We start from the raw sequence: 24,134 nt of genomic DNA on the forward strand, positions 1-24,134 counted from the left end.
CTCAACACCAAGACCCAGCTTCACTCAGCAACCAGCAAGCTACAGTGCTGGACACCCTATGCCAAACAACTAGTGAGACAGAAACACAACCCCACCCATTAGCAGAGAGGCTGCCTAAAATCATAGTAAGTCCACAGACACCCCAAAACACACCACCAGACGTGGACCTGCCCACCAGAAAGACAAGATCCAGCCTCATCCACCAGAACACAGGCACTAGTCCCCTCCACCAGGAAGCCTACACAACCCACTGAACCAACTTTAGCCACTGGGGACAGACACCAAAAACAACAGGAACTACGAACCTGCAGCCTGCAAAAAGGAGATCCCAAACACAGTAAGATAAGCAAAATGAGAAGACAGAAAAACACACAGCAGATGAAGGAGCAAGATAAAAACCCACCAGACCTAACAAATAAAGAGGAAATAGGCAGTCTACCTGAAAAAGAATTCAGAATAATGATAGTAAAGATGATCCAAAATCTTGGAAATAGAAAAGAGAAAATGCAAGAACATTTAACAAGGGCCTAGAAGAACTAAAGATGAAACAAGCAACGATGAACAACACAATATATGAAATTAAAAATACTCTAGAAGGGATCAATAGCAGAATAACTGAGGCAGAAGAACAGATAAGTGACCTGGAAGGTAAAATAGTGGAATTAACTACTGCAGAGCAGAATAAAGAAAAAAGAATGAAAAGAACTGAGGACAGTCTCAGAGACCTCTGGGACAACATTAAACGCACCAACACTCGAATTATAGGGGTTCCAGAAGAAGAAGAGAAAAAGAAAGGGACTGAGAAAATATTTGAAGAGATTATAGTTGAAAACTTCCCTAATATGGGAAAGGAAATAGTTAATCAAGTCCAGGAAGCACAGAGAGTCCCATACAGGATAAATCCAAGGAGAAATATGCCAAGACACATATTAATCAAACTTTCAAAAATTAAATACAAAGAAAACATATTAAAAGCAGCAAGGGAAAAACAACAAATAACACACAAGGGAATCCCCATAAGGTTAACAGCTGATCTTTCAGCAGAAACTCTGCAAGCCAGAAGGGACTGGCAGGACATATTTAAAGTGATGAAGGAGAAAAACATGCAACCAAGATTACTCTACCCAGCAAGGATCTCATTCAGATTTGATGGAGAAATTAAAACCTTTACAGACAAGCAAATGCTGAGAGAGTTCAGCACCACCAAACCAGCTTTACAACAAATGCTAAAGGAACTTCTCTAGGCAAGAAACACAAGAGAAGGAAAAGACCTACAATAACGAACCCGAAACAATTAAGAAAATGGGAATAGGAACATACATATCGATAATTACCTTAAATGTAAATGGACTAAATGCTCCCACCAAAAGACACAGGTTGGCTGAATGGATACAAAACAAGACCCGTTTATATGCTGTCTACAAGAGACCCCCTTCAGACCTAGAGACACATACAGACTGAAAGTAAGGGGAAAAAAGATATTCCATGCAAATGGAAACCAAAGGAAAGCTGGAGGGCTTCCCTGGTGGTGCAATGGTTGAGAGTCCGCCTGCCTACACATCACCATAGACCCTGATAACGCAATTCCCTATATTCTACACGTATGCCCTTGGAAACGTGGTGTATTCAAAGGTAACAAAATTGTTAATGAGATATTATTAACTACCATACTGGGAAAGATGCGTGATGAGAATAAATTAAAAAGTAACTTAAAAAAAAAAAAGTAACTTAAATTTCCCCTTTCTAATAAATAACCCAGAGGGAAATTTAGTTTTCCATTTCAGTCATTACCTTTCTAAATAATCAGAGCTTTGGGGCATACATTTTATGTCTATAGTGCTATACTCTCTTGTCCATTTTTTAATATTTATTTGTGGGGCAAATTCCTGGAAGTAGAAATATTTAGTTAAGCCATTTACATTTAAAATTGTGGTAAACACTTTCAAATAGTTATATCAATTTATGAGCCAGACAGTGTCCTATGAGAATATCTCTTTATAGGACTAGGTATTATAAAAACATGTACATATAGTTAATTGAACATGAAAAATAGGTTAAAGGCTTTGGTATATGTGAAGTTTTCTTTGTTTCTCTCTAGTAAAACATTCATTTATGCAAATTGCCTGATGGTCCCTGAAAATAATTGCTTGCTTGGGAATGGGAGTGAGGAGTATTCCTACAAAGCTTTTGATGAGAGAGGAGGTGAGAGGTGTAGAAGACTAACAGGGAAGAACTGAGGGACTGTAATTCATCAAAGGAATAATTGTTCTATTCGGGAGAGAATTCAGTGTCCCATCGTGGTTAGATCCTGCTGAGGAAATTATTAAAATGTTGGTAAATGGATACAATTTAAAAATGTAGAAAGCATACAGCCAGTAGCAATCTTGTACTGCCTGGAAGTACTAGCCCCTCATCCTTGCTTGCCTCAACAAAGAATGTTTTAGGAAAAGGTCTGTACCTAGCATAGGAGATGTAGAGAGCTGCTCCAAATAAGAAAGTACATAGAGAGTAGGATGAATGCCAGCGCTGTTAACAAGCAGAAGGGACATTTCAGAATGGCAACCACAGTGATCCAGTTACCACCACTGTAATAGAATATGCTATGGGTGAAGAGCCAACCCGCCCATCCCCACTCTCTACTTCTAGTTGGCTTGACCTCACATGTCACCATAGTCATAGCTGTTAGCATCTTGTGAAATGTTCCTGTCACTTTTCAGACATTTGGCTTTACAAAGCCCATTAACATTTCTCCATGTGATAGGTAGATTTTGAACTAGAGTGAGCTTATTCCAGGCATTTCAATAAAGTAGCATATTTTTTGCCATTTTTAATGTAATTCACAGGATAGAAATGTAAATTTCAGTTTTCATTTTAATCATCAAATGACAATCCTAATGTTCCTTAGTTCTGGAATTTTAACTAGTCTTTTGTAAAGGGTAGCAAGTGAATCAAAATTGCCATTATTATTTTTTATATAAGTAATAAATCTGAGTTTCCTGTTCTATAAAAGGCAGTGAGGTCTGCTGTGTGTGAGAAGGAACGTAAGAGGAACTTCAAACGGTAGAACATTGTTGAATTAGGAGTGTTTATGACTCCTTTAAGCAAAACAGAGCTGCTGATCCATGAATCAGACTCTTAAAGTTATAGAAAGGGAGCTAAGAAGAATTAAATAATCAGATTTAATATATCTTACCTTTGTATAGTCATTTTTGTTGATTTTGGCAGCATTTCTGAGACCATAAAACTTCAAAACGTATTTTCACTGATCAGATAAGCACTCTTAGCATGCTGATTTGAAGGACTTAAGAAGAAATTTGGGGAACTTAAAGGCAACTCAGGATACATCGTTAGGTGAGGATGAATTGGTAAATATTGCTGGCTACACAAGAGCTTTTGCAGGCTTCATAATTTTGAAAAATATTTGCAAGACATGTTCATGATTGTTCTTCCCAGGGCGGTCCCTTAAATTTGAATTAATGTTGCCATTATGATTTGGACAAACTGAGCCTGTAAAGAAGACAAAGTCCATTTTTATTGATATTACTGTTGGAAGGCTGCTACAATATTTTAAGCAGTATAAATGTAATTGCTTCTGAACAGTTGTTAATCTGTTGTAATATAAAGAAAACTAGACTAAAATTTTCATACATATATGAGAACGTTCCTATTTGTGCTGGTTATGTATATCATGTATATCATCCATCTTAAAAAGAAAAAACTTTGTGCACATTTTCAGTTCTGTCCTCAATTATATAAACAATTATTTACAAAAGGCCTATAATTTGGAAAGTCTTGATAAATATAGTAGTTATAAACAAAGCTGATCTTTAACCAATTACGCTCTGTTTGTTAAAATATTTTCACAGATGCTTTTCCTCATATGTTGGCAAATACTCAATTGTTTGAGCTCCACTTAGGTGTAACTTTTGATCTCTAGCCACCACAGCCCCTCCCTTTGGCCCCCCCGGACTTCCCAACAATTCAGCAACAAATAAAGTGTTAACACATGCCTCAGGACTTGGATCCTGTGTCCTTCCTGACTGGTCAGAGCTGGAATATAGGTTTGATAGTTATTTCAAATATTACCACTGGATACAAAGATAGGTGTCATATGGTTCCTGCTTCCTAGGAATTCGTATCTGGTGATAGAAATAGATATCCATAAGTCATCTCAGTACAAGGTACACACTGATGTACCATGAGTTTAAACATGGCACTGCAGAGCATGATATTGGGAAACGTTAACCCTAACAGTGGGAGTCCAAGAGGGCATCTTAGGGGATAATGGGTTTATCTGGACCTCAAAGGATGAACTGGGATTTATCCGCCGATACGGTGGGGAGCACATTCTAGCAGAGGAAACAACCTTATTGAAAACACAGAGAAGTTACTTTCTGTAAATAATGAATAGAGGGGTGTGTCTGGAGTGTGTGTTTGTGGTAGCCAATGCAGAGTGACATACAGTTAGAAAAACAGGCAGACTTAGCTGGACAGAGTTGTGTTTTACTTCTTACTGCAGTTGGAGCCATTGAAGATGTCTGAGGGGCATGAGTCAACTGAGTTTTAGGAAGAAAAGTCTGGAGGTAACATATAAAATGGATAGGAGGTACAAGAGAGGGTGCATAGATTTAGGGGCCTTTAGCAATATTCTGGTTGATTAGTTCTCAGTATTAGTTTGTGCCTCTTCTCCCAAAAGCAGACCCTGAGAAAAGAGTTTAATTGCAAGTAGTTTTCTTGAGAGGTGATCACAGGAAGCACGCTGACCAAATGGGGAAGTAAGATGCTGAAGGGAAAAAGTCAGAAAATGAGCTAGATATCAGATTACTGCTGAGACCTGGGGAACCTCACTGGAAGCTTTCTGAGAGAATTGTCAGGCTGAAGGGTAAAGAAATTGGGGTAAACATCCTCTACCTCCTTTCCCTCAATGATTAAAGTTTGTTCTTAGGGCAGATTCCCATGGCAGTGAATTCCCACTGGAAAAGTCATAGCAAACCACTGGTGTGAATGCGAACTGTCTGCAGAGGGGATTTTCATGGGGCACTGCGTCATATGTGGCATATACTAAAGTAGGTGTCATGGCATATTAATTGGTAGGTAGAAATTTTGAGAAATGGATGGAACTGGAATTATCACAGGAGCCTGCAGTGAACTGCAATCATGTTTCAGGCGTACCTATGTGGAGGTTTAAATTTGAATGCCTCTTTGGCCATGGAACAAAAAGTTAAGGTTGACCACTTAAATGAACATTAAGGGCAGACCAAACTAGGCCAGTGATAGTGGGTTAAAAAAAACAGAAGTGAAGTTTCAAGAAAAGTAACAATGGAAAATGATGCTGTAGCAGCTTGGGTTTCCAGGGAATCAGACTCTGAGATGGGAGATTAGTTTATAGGACATTTATTAGGGAATGTGTTGTGATCAACACTTGTGAAAGGAAAAGGTAAGAAAACATACTGACCAGAGGGAATAGTTGAGTTTCCGGACAGGGGGAGTGAAGGCTTTTAGTCAACTCACTGGGCCCTCTGAAGCTGGGATGGTCCTCTGGACTTGTCCCAAGTTAGGAGAAGGGGACTGGGCCTTTATGCTGCTGTGCTGATCAGTCATTGAAAGTGGACTACATGTGGAAGGAGGTTTGACCTTGGGTGAGGCTTTTTTGTTTTTTCTCTCAAGGCGCCATGCCTAAAGAGGGCTTGACCAAATAGTCATTTTCCAGCATTATTCCTAGTAGCAACAGAAATAAGTCCTTCATTCCTGAAAAGGAAAATGGTTGATGTAGTATAATGTCTATCACAGCTGCATTTGATGAAGATCGAATAAGGAGAGAGAAGGGAGAAAGGCGAGTCAGGTGTACTTCTGATAGTAAGCAACTCTAAGGAAGGTGATACCATTAACTGTGAGAGAGAGATCAGCAGGATAGATTTACTAGTTAAGGAGGGAAAGCCCAGTTCTATCTTGATTTGAAGATTATCTTTTTTGTGTCAATAAATTTCAGAAAAATGGAAAAATATTGAATCAGTCAACCTAGATATGAAAGCATAGAACCTTAAAGGGAAACAGACACACAAAATCAAGCAAACAAAAACACCGTGTGTAAAGGCAGAAATGTGTTAATGACTAAATGCATTAAAATGTAATGGCCTAATTCTCTCCTTAACAACCAGAAAATGACCTCTCTGGTCATTAGAATGCAAAAAGCTAATATTACTGTCCATTATTACAGGATTAGTATGTAACAAAATATAGAAATGTAGTAATGGCCTGTGGCTTATTTGTAGTAGTGAAATATGCAACTAAATTTCCATTCGTCTCAGGTAGAAACTTGATTTTTTGTACAAGGCCAATATTTAGTGAAGATGATTAGGCATTAATGGTTAGCATATACTTTAGTAACAATAATCCTTAAATTTATTTTGATTGCAATAACATGATTCACAAATATGATTTAGAGATGTCTATAAACATGCATGTTCACAACATAGAGCAACTCACTCCTAATATAGCACTAAGAAAATGAACTTGTAAGAATTAGGGTTATACAATTGGATGTAACCTACATATCATTTTTTCTAATAGTTTGCTCCATTTGCTCTTCAGTAATCTACATGGAACACATATGTCTCTGGCATAACTGTTCTGAGTTTCTTATGAGGAAATCACAATAATCAGCTCAGTGCCCTCCAGCTTGTGAATATCAGGGTGATAATATAACTTTAAAAAGCAGATTTTAATAAAAACAAACAGGTGACTGTCTAAACTTGTGGGGATACCACTAGGGCCCCCTTTCTGTGAAGAGAAATGAAGAGTTATGAAGCTAAATAATTAATTTGGGGTTTGGTAGTCCAAAAATATAATGTGAAATCGGGACCCCAAACCGTGCAAGCCTGGGCTCTTTGACAGGTTTGTTTTCTGATTCCCAATTATGACCCCGAAAGGCAAGACTCCAGGATACCACAGAGTAGTTCATATTCCAGAACAGATATCTCCAGTGATGGCTCAGTGCAGTGGATTCCTGCTTTCTTAGCTTGTATGTGTGTTTAACTTAAACTTGTCGGTTGAGACAGGATTCTCTGAACATCTCTTCCAACATATTATGGAAATGGCGATCCCTAGATATCTTTAAACAGCTTTTATCTTACTGTTAACCAATGCAGTTGATTTATCTAACCTAAGCATAAGACTTCATAATTATCCATTATGATCCCCCAGTTGTGAGGAACATACTTTCATCTCCAGGGAAGAAGGCTTTAGAAATCCTTCCAATTTTTAATGACATTTATTTGTGATCCAAAAAAAAGTTGGGGCGCGGGGACTTCCCTGTTGGCGCAGTAGTTGAGAGTCTGCCTGCCGATGCAGGGGACACGGCTTCGTGCCCCGGTCCGGGAAGATCCCACATGCTGCGGAGCGGCTGGGCCCGTGAGCCATGGCCGCTGAGCCTGCGCGTCCGGAGCCTGTTGCTGCACAACGAGAGAGGCCACAACAGTGAGAGGCCCACGTACTGCAAAAAAAAAAAAAAAAAAGGGTGTGGGGTGGGAAACTTGGGTAGTTGAATATCTTATCTTTGTCTGCAGAGTCGTGGAAGTCCACAAGGACTATTTATTGAACTATGAGTCATTTAAATTTATGAACTAAAATCAGCCTGAAATAATTTAATATGTTGATCATGGCATGGTAGCCTAAAATGATCTCTAAACATTAAACAAGAGTATTTTTACACCTAAAACTAATATAATGTTATATGTCAGTTTTATCTCAATTAAGAATAAATATTTAAAATTTTAAAGGATATTTTCATAAACCATTCACTTACAGTGTCAAGTATTTAATTGTTCAGGATACTACATGGACACAGGTTAATACTGCGCTTTAACTGTTTATTCTACAGTAGAAAACTAAATGCTGAGAATCCACGTTTTTAAATGGTTTCCAGTCATGTTAGTAAATTTAGTCTCTACCCTGAACATTCACGATAAAGTAGTCTTAAATTCTCTCTTATATCCATGCCCCTTGACAAGCTGATAGCTCTAGGAAGTTGGTAACAATGGTGATTTTTATGTAGCCCACAATTACCTTGTATTTTTTCAGCAGCAGCCGAAAGTGCTTTTTCACTTGCTGAAAAGTGATTGCATTCATTCAGTTCAACACAACTGTAAATTAGAGCTAAGATTTATTTCTGAAAATTTGCAATTCAGAAGTCCTTATGCTAGAATGAGATCTATTATGACATTGGCACAAGAAAGCCTACTCTAAATGATTGCAAACAAGCTTTTAGTCAGCTTTGCTAAAGATTTTTAAAAATTTCTTTTTGATGAACTTCTGCTTAATGTCAAAATGGAATGTTTAATGTGAGCATAACAAAGTTCTTATGTTAGGCCTATGTTTAAACAAGATAGGAATAGTTTTTATAGCTGGTGTCCTGCTACTCTTCACTATCTAGACAGATATGTATTACCAGTTGCCATCTTTGAAATAGAAATTCAGTTCAAAATTTGATTTCTAATATTGTATGTGATGAGAAGCCTGCTTGTCATGTGTATTTTCAGAATGTGATGCTGAGCAAAAGTAGTGCTATTTAAATTTGCATTTTTTCATTTAAAGTTTGGGCAGTATGTTCATGCTAACCAGCACATCACAATGGCAAAATTGAACATCTTTTCCTTTGCTATCTCTTATCTTACTGCTATTGTGTTGCAAAGGAACGCATTCTGAAGTCACTTGTGACTTCAACCTCCAATTATATCATTCTCTGGTTGGGCGACCTTGGTAGTATACTTAACATCACTGATTATCAGGTTTCTTACATGTAAAATATAGATAATACTTAACCTTTCCTTAACCTTAACCCAGGGTAGTTATGGGCAAAAAATGGGAATATATGAAAAGTACTCATCTAGTAGGTGCTCAACTAATGTTTATCACTCTTATTTAATATGCTAGCTCCCATTTTTAAAAATTCCCTAACATGATATGGATATATGCAAGGATTTAGGGCTTCTTTTGTCTCCACTCTCTCCTAGTTTGTCTCAATGAAAATGCCAGAGAAAGTGCTATCAAAAGCTTGGCTAAAACTGAATTTGGATCTTGCTGGCCTGTTCCCACCAGTGTTGTAGACTGTGCACAGTTATAGGAGCATAAAAAACAATTAGATGCCATTGGTCTTTCAAAACAAATGTTGGCTGCTTTAAATGCCATAAAGCATTTTCATGCTCTTTTAGGTGAAAAATATGGTTTACAAAAAAAAAAAACAGGGCCTTGAGGCACTGCAGAGAGAATGAATTGGGTTTGTTTGTATCCTCTCATGGTCTTCTGGGAGTTCCTCTTTGCTTTCACCATCTCTGCTTTCCCAGACAGCCTCTGCTCTGATGTTTCGTAAAAGCTCTAGCCACCTGCATGGTATTACCCTGGGGGGCTTGTGAACACTAGATTTGTTTTTCCTGCCCCTGACCCCAAAATCAAAATCAGTATTAACTCTAGTCTCAAGGTCTACTCAGATGATTGGCTAAAGGTAAATTCATGCACGTTAATAGATCAATGAGCGACAACAAATCCTGCATTTTCTGCCTTTACATGGGATGATCTGTCCTTTGAGTGCCAGACTAGCATTGGCCTGCAGACCAACACCTGGCGTATAGCAGCAGGTGTCCGGTCAGTGTCAAATGGAAGAAGCAATACATTTCAAAAATAAAATTATTTCTAAAATATTTTTAAAATTGCTTAGTAGTGCAGTAATAGGAGTGCAGTAAAATATGAGAACAAGGAAGATTTAAAAACTTGAAGAAAAACATAAATTTGAAAACTGCATATATTCTGTCAAACTGAAGGAAGACACCGTTACAATTCCAGTGTTTGCCGTGGGGTCATGTGTCAGAGATATAGTTCTCCCTGGGAGTGCAAGGTAGGCCGTAGATGCTCTATTGAATATGAATTTAAGTTGCTTTCAGAAGAAGGCTCTAGTGGCTTCCCAATCCACCCATGATATTCTGGTTAAAAGCTTCATATTTGAATTTTGAATGAGTGATATATATATATATGTATATGTATGTATATACACACACACATATATATCATTGTTATTAAGAAAATAAAACTTTCTGCCTCATTTTGCCACCTCTCTCTCTTATCCCCCCTCCTGTGTTTGTGTATGTTGTGTGTGTGTATGTGTGTGTGTGTGTCTGTGTGTGTGTGTGTATGTATGTATCCTGCTTTACTAGTCAAAAGAATTTGTGTATTTTGTAAGGAGTTATTTATAGTAAAATGAAAATATGATTTGGCAAGTCATTGGCTTTTTGTTAAATTTATTTATCATTTATTTAATTTTTGGCTGCATTGGGTCTTCATTGCTGCGTGCGGGCTTTCTCTAGTTGTGGCGAGCGGGGGCTAGTCTTTGTTGCGGTGCTCGGGCTTCTCATTGCGGTGGCTTCTCTTGTTGCAGAGCATGGGCTCCAGGCGCGCGGGCTTCAGTAGTTGTGGCTCACGGACTCTAGAGCGCAGGCTCAGTAGTTGTGGTGCACAGGCTTAGTTGCTCCACGGCATGTGGGATCTTCCTGGACCAGGGCTTGAACCCGTGTCCCCTGCATTGGCAGGTGGATTCTTAACCACTGCGCCACCAGGGAAGCCCCCAAGTCATTGGCTTTTCTCAAGTAAAACTTTTACTGAAGAATCTCAGAGAGAGGGCTTTATTGTAAATAATTTATTCATACACTTTTTAAAAAAATTTTCAAATTCAATGCATCCTTCAAAGAGGCTTTCTAATATGTGAGGAATTAAACATAACCTCTTGGAATTAGAAGGGTTAGAAAAACATTCAGAAATTCTGAAACTTTAAAACTATTTTTTGTCTTTTAAATATTTTTTTCTTTTTTTATTGAAGTATAGTTGATTTACAATGTTGTGTTAATTTCTGCTGTACAGCAAAGTGATTCAGTTATACATATATATACATTCTTTTTTTAATATTCTTTTCCATTTTGGTTTAACACAGGATATTGATTTTAGTTCCCTGTGCTTGCATCTGCTAACCCCAGACTCCCATTCCATTCCTCCCCACTCCCCACCCCAGCAACCACAAGTCTGTTCTCTATGTCTGTGAGTGTGTTTCTGTTTCAGAGATAGGTTCATTTGTGTCATATTTCAGATTCCACATATAAGTGATATGATATGGTATTTGTCTTTCTCTTTCTGACTTCACTTAGTATGATAATCTCTAGCTCCATCCATGTTGCTGCAAATGGCATTATTTCATTCTTTTTTATGGCTGAGTAGTATTCCATTGTATATATGTACCACATCTTCTTTATCCATTCGTCTGTTGGTGGGCATTTAGGTTGTTTCCATGTCTTGGTTATTGTGAATAATGCCGCTGTGAACATAAGGGTGCATGTATCTTTTTGAATTATACTTTTGTCCAGATACATGCCCAGGAGTGGGATTGCTGGATCGTATGGCAACTCTATTTTTAGTTTTTTGAGGAACATCCATACTGTTTTCCATAGTGGCTGCACCAATTTACATTCTCACCAACAGTGTAGGAGGGTTCCCTTTTCTCCACACCCTCTCCAGCATTTCTTATTTGTAGACTTTTTATTGATAGCCATTCTGACCGGTGTGAGATGGTACCTCATTATAGTTTTGATTTGCATTTCTCTAATAATTGTCGATGTTGAGCATTTTTTCATGTGCCTCTTGGCCATCTGTATTTAAATATTTTTTCTTAACGTGGATCTACTTCAAAAAGTTTTGTGAATACTGGTGAACATTTCCCTCTTAACATTCTGCAGTTTTATAAAATGTGACTCCTGTTTTTATTGTGTGGATGGGGTCTAAGGATGCTTTTTAATGCTAAAATCCATTTTTATCTCATGCAGAAATTAATCATAGAAATAAGTTGAAAATAAAATGAAAAAAAAAATGAGGGCTTTACATGGAGGCTTAAGAAGCCACCTTCACAGTGCAGTGAATCCAGACAAATGAGCAAACAATTATATTTGATATCAACAAAACATGCATGGCTTTATGGAACAAGAGGAGATATAGATAGAGATTTTAGATAGATAGATAGATGGATAGATAAAAGTCTTCTGGCTATTTAATATGATGGCTTCATTAATTATCCTGTATTAATTATCTTGCACATGACATTGCCTTGTGCTGGAAAGATACTCATTGGTGGCTGTGAACTTCTCTTAAACACATCCTACTTATACAGTACTTCCAATTTGGGGTGACAGTTCTCAACTTCTGTCAATATTCTGCTCAGAAGTGGCGGGTATAATATCTGAAATACACTATTTTTTTAACAGCTTTATTGCAGTATAATTGATATACAATAAGTTGTACATATTCAAAGTACAATTTGAGAAGTTTTAACATGTGTACACCCATGAATCCATTGACACAATTCAAATAATGTATTTTACCCCCTGAAGTTTACTTGTGTCCATTTTTAATCTTTTTGCCTCTGCTCCCCTCCTGCCCAATGCCACCATTGCCCTGGACAACCGTTTATCTATTTTCTGTCACTTTATATGCATCTTATAGCATTTTATATATATATATATATATATATATACACACACACACACACACACACACACACACAGAGATATATATACACACGTACACTATATATATAACTATATACATATATATACTATATATACACACAATTTGTAATATTTTATATATTATACTAAATATATAATAAATATTTATAAATAATATATTTATATAAAATTATATATAAATATGAATATTTATAAATACATAATATAATATAATTATAATATATATAATAATATATTGTGTATTGTGTATATGTATGTTGTGTATTGTGTATATTGTATATATGTGTATATATACACACTATATATAGTGTATATATATATTATATAATAACACATTGTACACCCTTTTTTTTGGTTGTTTTCTTTTGTGCATCATAATGATTTCGAGATCCATCCGCACAGTGTATCTATCAATAGCTTATTCCTTTTATTGCTGATTAATACTCCATGGAATGGATATACCACACTTTGTTCATCTATTTACTTATTGATGGACATTTGGGTTTTGGCATTTTTTGGTAATTACAAATAAAGCTGATATGAGCATTCATGTATATGTCTTTCTATAGGCATATACTTTCATTCCTCTTGGGTAAATCACTTATATGTTGGATGGCTGGGTAACATGGTTATTGAATTTATAACGTTTAAAGAAACTGCTAGACCGTTTCTCAAAGAGATTGTTCCTTTTTCCATTCCCACCAGCAGTGTATGAAAGTTCCACTTTCTCTACATCACTGACCATACTTAGTAGGGTTAGTCCTTTCAATTTTTTCCATTTTAATTTGTTGTAGTGTTATTATAGTGTGGTTTTAATCTGTATTTCCATAATGAATAATAAATAACGTTGAACATCTTGTGCTTGTTTGTCATCCATATGCCTTCTTAATTTAATTTTTTTTCACGTCTTTTGCCCAGCCCCCCCATTGAGTTGTCTGTTTTCTTACTGTTGAAATTTTAGAAGTTTTTAAAAATATATTCTGGATATATTCCTTTTATCAGATATGTGCTTTATAAGTTTTTCTCCCATATGTAGTTTTCCTCTTAATTTGATTAACAGTGTCTATTAAATAGCAGAAGTTTTTATTTTTTCCAGCTTCATTGAGGTATAATTGACAAAAATTGTATATATTTAAGATGCACAATGTGATGATTTGATATATGTATACATTATGAAATAATTATAGAAGTTTTTAATTTTAATGAACTGCAGTTTATCAGTTTTTTTCTTCTACGGATCAGGAAGAAGCATGCAGTTTTAATTGCAATCTAGACTATCATTGCTTGCCCCAGAAATGAAAGCATAGGTTCTTGTTAAAATTAAAATGTAATCAGCCATTCTCTACAACAGAAATCTGAATCCTATAGATTTTAATAATCCTTTATAATCCTTTCCTGTTGTCTTTAGTGTCTTGATATACTCATGCCAAAATGTATTATAGAAAGAACAAACAGTATAATTCCACACACACAGAAAAATGGAGCCTTTAGGACTACCATTGGGTGCTAAACTGCTGTACATTTTATCGTTAAAAATTAAGCATTTAGAAAGAGTGGGAGACAAGAGCTCTATTTATGGCAATTGTGACCACAGCACTGGGTTTCTTTATCTCTGTTTTTTATCAGTACATAATTTTGTTTTTCCACCTTGCCTTTTGGTCCCCTAATGAAGGGGAAATAAAACAGTATATGGTCTTATATAGGGCTTTTGGGTTGTTTTACAAGTGATTGTCCAATTTCTATTTGCTGTGGGATAATAAAAATGCAAAAATGTTTAAATGGGTGTGTTGGAGGAAGAAAAATATGCGGGGTATATAAATGAACTGAAATGAGAAAGAATGGAGAAAGTGTACTTTTAATTCTTGAGAATATTTCATAGTATTTGAAATATTGATTAGGTTTCCTTATTATTCAGTGCACACGTATTAACACATATAAGGTTATCCAAATAATGGTTTTATCTAACTGAATTGTTTCCTTAGTTTTCTAATTGTTCATTGCTAGTGTACAGAAATTTACCCTTCATTCATTCATTCATTCATTCCTGAAATGAGTCTCATTTGATTATGGTATGTAATGCTTTTGATATGCTGCTGAATCCAATTTTCTAGTATTTTATTGAAAAAATTTGCATCAGTGTTCACCAGGGATATTGGATTTTAGTTTTCTTACACTGTCTTTGTCTGGCTTTTGTATCATGGCAATGCTGGCCTCCTAGAATGAGTTAGGAAGTTTTCCCTCCTCTTCAATAATTTGCAAGTGTTTGAGAAAAAATCTTGTAAATTCTTCTTTAAATATTTGGTAGAATTAAACAGTGAAGCCATCTCGTGCTGGGCTTTTCTTTGTAGGGAGGGTTTTGATTACTGATTTAATCCTCTTGCTAATTTTATGTCTATTGAAGTTTTCTATTATTCGTGAGTCAGTTTTAGTATATTGTGTGTTTTTAGGAAATTGTCCATTTCGTCTAAGTTATCCAATTTTGGGCACATAATTGTTTATAATATTCTCTTTACATATGTATACTGCCTTTTATTTTGGTAAAAACAATAATAATGTCTTACTTTGAGTCTCCTCTCCTTTTTTCCTAGTCACTCCAGCTAATGGTCTACCACTTATGTTGATCTTTTTAAATATCCAACTTTTGGGTTTTTTGGTTTTCTCTATTGTTTTTCTATTCTCTATATCATTTACCTCCATGCTAATCTTTATTATTTCCTTCCTTCTGCTAGTTTTGGGTTTAATTTGCTCTTCTGTGAACTCTACTAGTTCGTATAGTGTACATTTAGGTTGTTGATTTGAGGTTGTTCTTTTCTTTTAACAAATTCATTCACTGCTATAAATTGCCCTCTTAGCACTGCTCTTACTGCATCCCTTAAATTTTGTATACTGTGTTTTCATTTTCAGTTGTCTCAAGATATTTTCTAATTTTCATTGTGATTTCTTCTTTGAAATATTGGTTGTTTAAGAGTATGTTGTTTAATTTCCAAATTCATAAATTTCATTCTTCTGTTATTGATTTATAATTTCTTTCCATTGTAATGAGAAAAAAATGCTTTGTACAATTTCAGTATTTTAAAATTTATTAAGATTTGCTTTGTGGCCTCACATGCGATCTCTCCTAGACATTGTTCCTTGGTCATTTGAGAAGAACGTGTACTCTGCTGTTGTTTTGTGGAATGTTCTTTGTAAGTCAGTTAGGTCTAGTCATGTTACAGTATTGTTCACCTCCTCTATTTCCATATTTGTCTTCTGTCTGGTTGTTCTGTCCATTAATGAAAGTGGGGTATTGAGGTCTCCAGCTATTATTGTAGGATTGTCTATTTCTCCTTCCAGTTTTGTCATTTTTTGCTTCATATATTTTGGGCCTCTGTTTTTAGGTGTGTATAGGTGTATAATTTTTATATATTCTTGCTGAATTGAATCTTTTTTTTGATTTGATAATTGTTTATATTGTAAAATGATCACCACGATAAGTCTAGTTAACATTCATCACTACACATAATTACATTTTTTTTCTTGTAATGAGAACTTTTAAGATCTATTCTGTTAGGAACTTTCAAGTATGCAATACAGTATTATTAACTGTAGTCATCATACTGTACATTACATCCCCATGACCTATTTTTTAACTGGAAGTTTGTACCTTTTGACCCCCTTCACCCATTTCACTTATCCCACCCCTGCCTCTGGCAACCACCAATCTGTTCTCTGTATCTATATATAAGCTCAGGTTTGTTTGTTTGTTTTTTGATTTTTTAGTTAATTGAATCTTTTATTAATATATAGTATCCTTATTTGTCTCTTGTAAACTTCTTGGATATCTAATAAACGAATGGTATCCAAAATATGTTTTAAAGTACTAAAGATCAACAACAGTAAAATAACTCAACTTTAAAATTTGGCAAAAGATCTGGAGAGATACCTCACCAAAAAAAATATTCTGATAGCAAATAAGCATACAAAAAGATGTTCAACATCATATATCTTTAGGGAACTGCAAATTAAAACAACAATGAGATAACACTACATACGTATTAGGATGGCTAAATTCAGAAGCCCTGACAATACCAAATGCTGACAAAGATGTAGAAAAATTGGAACTCTCATTCATTAACGGTGAGAATACAAAATGGTACAATGGTACAGGTGCTTTAGAAGACATTTGGGCAGTATGTTACAAAACTAAACATATTCATAACATGATCCAGAAATCACAAGCCCATTTGGTATTTACCCATATGAGTTGAAAATTTATGTCCACACAGAAATCTACACATGAATGTTTATAACAGTTTTATTCATGATTGCCAAAATGTAGAGGCAACCATGATGTCCTACAATAGGTGAATGGATAAATAGTGGTATATCCATACAATTGGATATTTTTCAGTGATAAAAATAAATGACAAAAAGACAGGAGGAAGCTTAAATGCATGTTGCTTAGTGAAAGAAGCCAATCCGAAAAGGCCATCTATACAACATTCTGAAAAAGATCAGTGGTTGCCAGTCCTTTGGGGACGTTGGGAGGGAGGGATGAATGAGTGGGGTACAGGGGATTTTGGGGGATATGAAACTATTCTCCATGATACCGTAATGGTAGATAGATGAAGTTTTACATTTGTCAAAGCCATAGGATGCATAACACAAAGAGTGAACCAGAATGTAAGCTATGGACTTAAGTTAATAATGATGTATTGTTATTGACTCATCACTTATAAGTAATGTACCACCTGATGCAGGATGCTTATAATAGGGGAAACTAAGGGAGGTATATGGGAACTCTCTGTACTTTACACTCATTTTTTTGTAAACCTAAAGCTGTTTGAAAAACAAAATATATTAATTCAACAAAGAGTATGGACTTTAAATCACAATGCTCATGTTCAAATTCCAGCTGTATTATTACAAGCTGATTGACCTTGAGCAAGCTACTGAACTTTCTTGTGTCACAGTTGCGTTTCTTTAAAATGAGGATAATAGTAGGACTAATTTCATAGGTATGTTTTGGAAAAATTTCTCAATTTTTGTAAATCCCTAGAACAATGCCTGACATACAGTAAGTCCTACATAAGCATGAACTACACTCATTTAATCCTCAAAACTACTAGCACCATTTTACAAATGAGATAAGTAACATGTTCAAGGCTAAGTTAGCCGTAGGAGAACAAGAATTTGATTCCTCATTCTGTCAGAAGCCTGTGTTCTTTCCACTAGATACCCTGTCTTTCCACAATGTGTTTGTGAGCATATACCAAGCTCCTATGTAAACTAAGAAAGCCATGTTTATAGTAGGACCTGAAATTTAACCTATAACTTAAGTGACTGTCATATTTCAAAATAAAGGAATTGAAAATGATAAGATAGTAGTGACATCAGCAAGATGGCAGAGTAGAAGATCCACCAATTGTATCCCTCTTCAGCACAGTCATTTGGAAGCCATCCAAGGACAAAAGTGCCATTGTGGGAGCTTTGCGATCCAGGTAGGAGTCCATGAAACCTTGGTGGAGTCCAAAACCAAGGAAGGCCATTTTGAAAAGGCAGGCTCATGCTCAGATGACGGACTTGCCAACTGTGGTCCTGGCTACAACCAGGAAACAGCCCCGTGGACCGTTACAGTCCCATTTGACTTTGTTCCTGCCATCAGCACTATCTGCCAAGGAACCTGTCAGGAGTCATGCCTGTCCATGCCCTGTATAACAGGCCCACAGAATTCAGTCCCATGTGTGGACCCTGAAGTAGCCCATGACCCAGCTTCAGCCCCTCTTAGCCATGATTTCTACCCATTTGGGGACCAGGTGGAAGACACACCTGTCTGCGCCCCTGTGACAGGCCCTCCAACTTTGTTCCAACTGCAGATCCTGAAATGACCCTGTAACGTAGCTCCAGCTACTCTCAGCCATGGTCTGGGAACACTCCTACCGTGAGAAAAGCTTGTCCATGCCCCAGAGGTAGGCCCACTGACTATGTTTTGTCTGTACATCTGGAAGCATTCCTATAATCCGGCTCCAGCCCCTCACAGCTGCAGTCTGGGAGCAGTTCTGCCTGCCCAGGGACCTAGTGTCTTAACCACTGATATCTGTTAAAGTGATCCTATTTAGAATAGGGTCTTTGCAGATATAATCAAATTAAGATGAGGTCATGCTGAATTAGGGTGGGCCCTGAACCAATATGACTGTTGTCCTTATAAGAAGAGGAAAATAGACATGGATAGATATGGGAGAAAACACCATGCAAAGGTGAAGGAAGAGACTGGAGTGATACGTCTACAAGCCAAGGAATGCCAAGGATTGCTGGCAAACAGCAGAAACTAGGAGAGGGGCATGGAACAGATCTCCCTCAGAATTTCCAGAAGGAACCAACTCTGCTGGCACCTGGATTTCAAACATCTAGCCTCCAGAACTGTGAGAAAATAAATTTCTGTCCAAATGCCAACTCATATTTGTATATATCTTTTAAACACACACACACACAAATACACACACACACAGTCCCCCACACACACAATGGGCCATATGAGACATAAAACTCTGTAAGTGGCTGCTTTCACTCAAATTATCATGGATGTATTTTCAGTGCGGTTTTCATAGGTTTTTCTTTTGACTAGATGAACAATAATCCAAATAAATGTTTATCTGAATTCATGTAACTAGTCATGCATAGGTGGAAATCAAGTTCCTCTTTTTTTTTTTTATTTTGTAATTACCGATAATATTGCAACAGCATCTTTGTAAATAACTCTGCTAGTTTACCTATGGGGTAAGATTTAAGATATAAGGTATTTATATCATAAAAAAACAGAACTGACATGTCAAAGGAGATGTGCAACAACTTGGTGGATGTTGAAAAATTACCCCCCAAAATATGTAGTACCAATTTTTACTCTTGCCAGCAGTATCTGAGATGGGGGTTGTTACTGAGCACTCTCATCAAAAATTAATGTTATCAAAAGTGTTAAAAGTTATCAATTTGAAAGAGCAATACATTTTTTTCTTTTAATTCCTGGGCTTTTTTGGGGGGGATAAGATTTTTGAATCTATATTCCTATGTGTTATCTCTATTAAATTTTGGTATGTGTTATTTTAGCTTTAAACATTGAACTGTGGGACTTCTCTGGCAGTCCAGTGGTTAAGACCTTGCCTTCCAATGCAGGGGGTGAGGGTTCAATTCCTGGTCGGGAAGCTAAAATCCCACATGCCTCGTGGCCAAAAAACCGAAACATAAAACAGAAGCAATATTGTAACAAATTCAATAAAGACTTTAAAAACGGTCCACATCAAAAAAATCTTTAAAAACGAAAAAAAACTGAACTGTAACTTTATCTCCTATTTGTCTTTATCTTTAATTATCTCTAAAAATTTAAATATCATGACAATATTTTATTCTTTGACAATTTGAAAGTCATTGATTAAACCTGCTTAGATCGGTGCCAAGATATCACTTTGAGTTTTTTTTAATGTATTTATTTTATGCCTTGAATCATTTTTGTGATTTATGTTGGGTATTTCATCCTGATGTTAGTACTAAGCCTAACATGGTATTATGCAGTGTGTGCGTGTGTGTGTGTGTGTGTGTGTACACAAAAACATATAAAAATACATAGATTTACACATACACATTCGATGGAGAGAAGGCTTTTTGGAAGTTGGGTGTTACTACAGCATGTTTCAGAGGGAGAATTGAAGATGCAGAAGGGAGTGGGGAATGTTACAGTAGCCAGATCCTTGGTAGACTAGAGTTGATGGGATCTAGTGCACAGGTCCAAGGGCTGGTCCCAGGTAAAAGTGTATCAATCATTCTTACAAGAGGAAAGCCAGAGGATGAGGTCACCATTGTGGAAGAATTGTTCAATGTGGTGGTGGGACTGTGAAGGAATTCTTTCTTGGAAGTGTCCAGTTTCTTAGTGAAATAGAAACAAGATAATCAGCTAGGAATGAGGAGGGAGAAGGAAGTATTGGAAATTGAAGGGGAAAGAAGATTTGAACCATCCTCTAAACATGGATAGTAAGACTGTGAATATAGCAAGCTGTTATTGAGATATCAGGGCCAATTTCTGAATTATTTCCATATGTATGTTAGCTTCAATTTAAGAGTTAATACCAATCTTTTATAAGTCAATTTTAGTATAACAAAAATTCCAGATAAAGAGTGCCGATTTTTGACACTAACAGTTTTTTGTAACAAAATTTAGTATTTTACATATTAAATGTTTAAAGGAAAGTTCATGCTTAGAATATTGTATTAAACAAAGTATTTTAATGAGGTAATAAATGAGTGTTAAAAATGACTTAAGAAGAAAATATGTAAGAATACTCACCCAAGACCAGTACGTTTTCTGAAAGCTGTTACAGTTCTATTATTTGCTGCATTTTCTTAATTACTATGAGAAAGCAGTTTAAAAATTACCATTTTAATGGACATTTAAAAATATTTCCTTGAACTTTCCATTAAGTTGTTGTGTTTAATTGTTAGTTTAGAAAACGAAACACTGGTTAATCTGACATCTTGCACCTATGTGTTGTAGGTACAATTTCGTTTTCCGTTAAAAGCAGGAAAAATGGTGATTCTCAGGAAGACTCAAATGAAGATAAAGATAGAGATCTAATACCCTCCTTTGAGAAGTCATTATCAGAACCATCTGACAAGTTTGATGAGGAAAAACCAGGTAAATTTATTATTATGGAGAGTTTTATGATCAATTTTCATAAACCCTCATCATTTACTTATAAATCAATAGATACTTTACTTTCATAATACGTATACAAATGTGTATTTCATATATCATCTGTAAGAATTGTATTATTTCAGGATTAACTTGATGTAGTTTACTTTCTGGATTTGTACTGCTATTAAAATTAGTAGACTATAATACTTCAGCTTGAAGGCTGCCTAATCTTTCATAAGTGAAAAACTTTACAAATATTTCTGTTACTAAACAAAAAATTTCAGTCAATTTCTAATAAAATGTTAATAAGTGTATTATTTTAACAATGTAATATGTTCTCCTTTTTTAAATATAGGAGATGATAGCAGTCTCCCTCATATGCAAAAGAAAGCAAATGCTATTATTTCCCTTTCCCTTATAAAGCTTTATTTGAATGTTGTTAAACATCATATCGTTTCAGTAGAAATTCAAAGGAAAATGAGAGTATGGAGAGTTGGAATAGACAGGGTAGATTTCTTAGAGAGTGGGTAAATGAGTTCTCTTATGGGTGAGTAGCAGGGATGGAAGAGGGCAATAGAGAAGAGTGGGTCAACAGGGGCAAAGTTCTAGAAACAGAGGTGTACCAAAGAAGAAATCTTTATTGAATGAATTTCTGTTTAATCAAGATTCTTCAGAGAAACAGATACCACTATAATATAATATAATATAACATAATGTAATACAACACAATATAATGCAATACAATATAATATGGTACAATATAATACAATAACCTATATCTGTAGAGAGACATTTTAAGGAATTGGCTAACATAACTATGGAGACTGGCAAGTCCAAAATCTGTAGGGCAAGCGAGCAGGGTAGACAATTAGGTAAGAGTTGCTGTTGTAGTCATGGGTCCAGATTCCCCAGGGCAGACTGGGCAGGCTACAAGCTCAAGCAGGGTTTCCATGTTTCAGGCTTGGCTAAGAATTGCTTCTCCTTCAGGTCACTTCAGTCTTTGCTCTTAGGGCCTCCAACTGACTGGAGTTGGCCCATTCACATTAAGCAGAGTATTCTGCTTTACTCAAAGTCTACCAATTAAAGTATTCACATATTTTTTTTAAAAAAATACCTTCCCAGCAACATTTAGATTGGTGTGTAATCAAACAACTGGACACCATCGTCCAGCCAAGTTGACACATAAAATGTACCATCACAGAACACGTGGATTAAGAGTGATATTTAGGCACTATTCAAAATAGTTTGGGAAGGGAAGAGCAGTTGGGGCAAAAGCTAGGCCACTGTAACAGCTAACTGGGTTTGAAGTGAAGAGGAGAATGTCTTTTAGGGTGGTGATGGGGATAGAGAAGTACCGTGAAAGATGGAAAACATTTCAGAGACTAGCATTAGATGACTCTCTTGAGAGAGAAGACAGGAAGTGAGAATTGATTCCAAAAAATAACAAGTTTTCTTTGTATCTTGGGGATCTTATCTAAGGGGCACACAAGGGGAAGGCACGAGAGGCAGGGGAGAGTGCTTCTCAAAGACTACTGATTAAAGTGTTCTTTGCAGGGGAGGTTGGGGGAGTCATGTTAGGAATTACATCTACTTGTGACTGTGTGGGCTGTTAAAATTTTTTTAAATTAAGTTTCAATTATTCAACGTAATAAATCATATAAGAAACATTCTTATATTAAAATGTTTGTGCATATCATCGATTATTTTATTCCAACAAATTTCTTAGAATGAAATCATTGGCTCGAAGGGGATAAGCAATTCTTAAACATTTTAAACATGTTAAAGCGCTCTTCAAATTTCCATTATAATGTATAATATTATCTCTTTCAACCTGACCCTCATTAAAGCTGGGTGTTACCATTATTTTTCATATTTCCCTATTTGGAAGATTAGAAAATTCTTATTTAGTTGTTTTCATTTCTTTCTGTCCCAGCGTTACTGAAGTACAACTGAGTATTAAAAATTGTACATATTTCAGGTGGACAGCTTGATTAGATATACGTATACATTGTGAAATAATCACCACAATCAACCTAATTAACATATTTATCATCTCACATAGTTACCACTTTTTCATGGAAGAAGGTAAAGACACTTAACGATCTACCTTCTAACTGAATATTGTTAAAATGTCCCTGCTATCCAAAGTGATCTATATTCAATGTAATGACCTATCACAATCCCAATGGCATATTTAAAAATATTTAATTTTTAGAGCAGTTTTAGGTCCACAGCAAAACTGAGAGGAAGGTTCAGTTTTCCCATATACATCCTGCCCTAACACATGGATTGTCTCCCCCATCGTTAATATCCCCCAGCAAAGTGGTACATGTGTCACAATTAATAAGCCTGTATAGACACATACACACACACACACACACACACACACACAAGATCTACCTTCTAAGCAAATTTCAAGTATACACTACCACCCTATTAACTATAATTACCTTGCTGTACATTAGATCTCCAGAACTTACTCATTTTGCATAACTGAAATTTCCCTAATTGAAAAGAAATGTACTACGGAGCAATCAGTAAGAAAAAGACCAAAGTATTACAGGGAATGGAAAGGTTAATTCTGTTTGAGTAAGAATATGGGAAGGCCTGTCTGAAGAACTGCGGATACCTGTAGATACATTTTTCCTAGCTCTTACTCTATCTTGCAACCTGTCATCACACAGCTTAGATTTTTTTAAATAAAATGATCAGTGATATGCACAAATATTTTAATATAAGAATTTTTAATATGATTTATTATGTTGAATAATTGAAACTTAATTTTTAAATTTGATTAATTTTTTTTTTTTTCTTGGCTGCTTTAGGTCTTTGTTGCTGCACGCAGGCTTTCTCTAGTTGCGGCGAGGCGGGGCTACTCTTGGTTGCGGTGCGCGGGCTTCTCATTGTGGTGGCTT

General features: G+C 36.0%; 1 protein-coding gene across 1 annotated transcript in view; it reads left to right on the top strand.

Annotated features, from left to right (window-relative positions):
* The window catches only part of CFAP47 (cilia and flagella associated protein 47), a 489,073-nt gene that overhangs the window by 337,378 nt on the left and 127,561 nt on the right, over positions 1 to 24,134 (top strand). Inside the window, 2 exon segments of the mRNA XM_029240167.1 lie at positions 1,545 to 1,632; positions 21,079 to 21,175. Of these exon segments, the coding sequence (XP_029096000.1) occupies positions 1,545 to 1,632; positions 21,079 to 21,175 (185 nt within the window).

Source organism: Monodon monoceros, unplaced genomic scaffold, assembly GCF_005190385.1.
Source record: "Monodon monoceros isolate NGI ecotype Baffin Bay Population unplaced genomic scaffold, NGI_Narwhal_1 Super_Scaffold_22, whole genome shotgun sequence".
Taxonomy (NCBI): Eukaryota; Metazoa; Chordata; class Mammalia; order Artiodactyla; family Monodontidae; genus Monodon; species Monodon monoceros.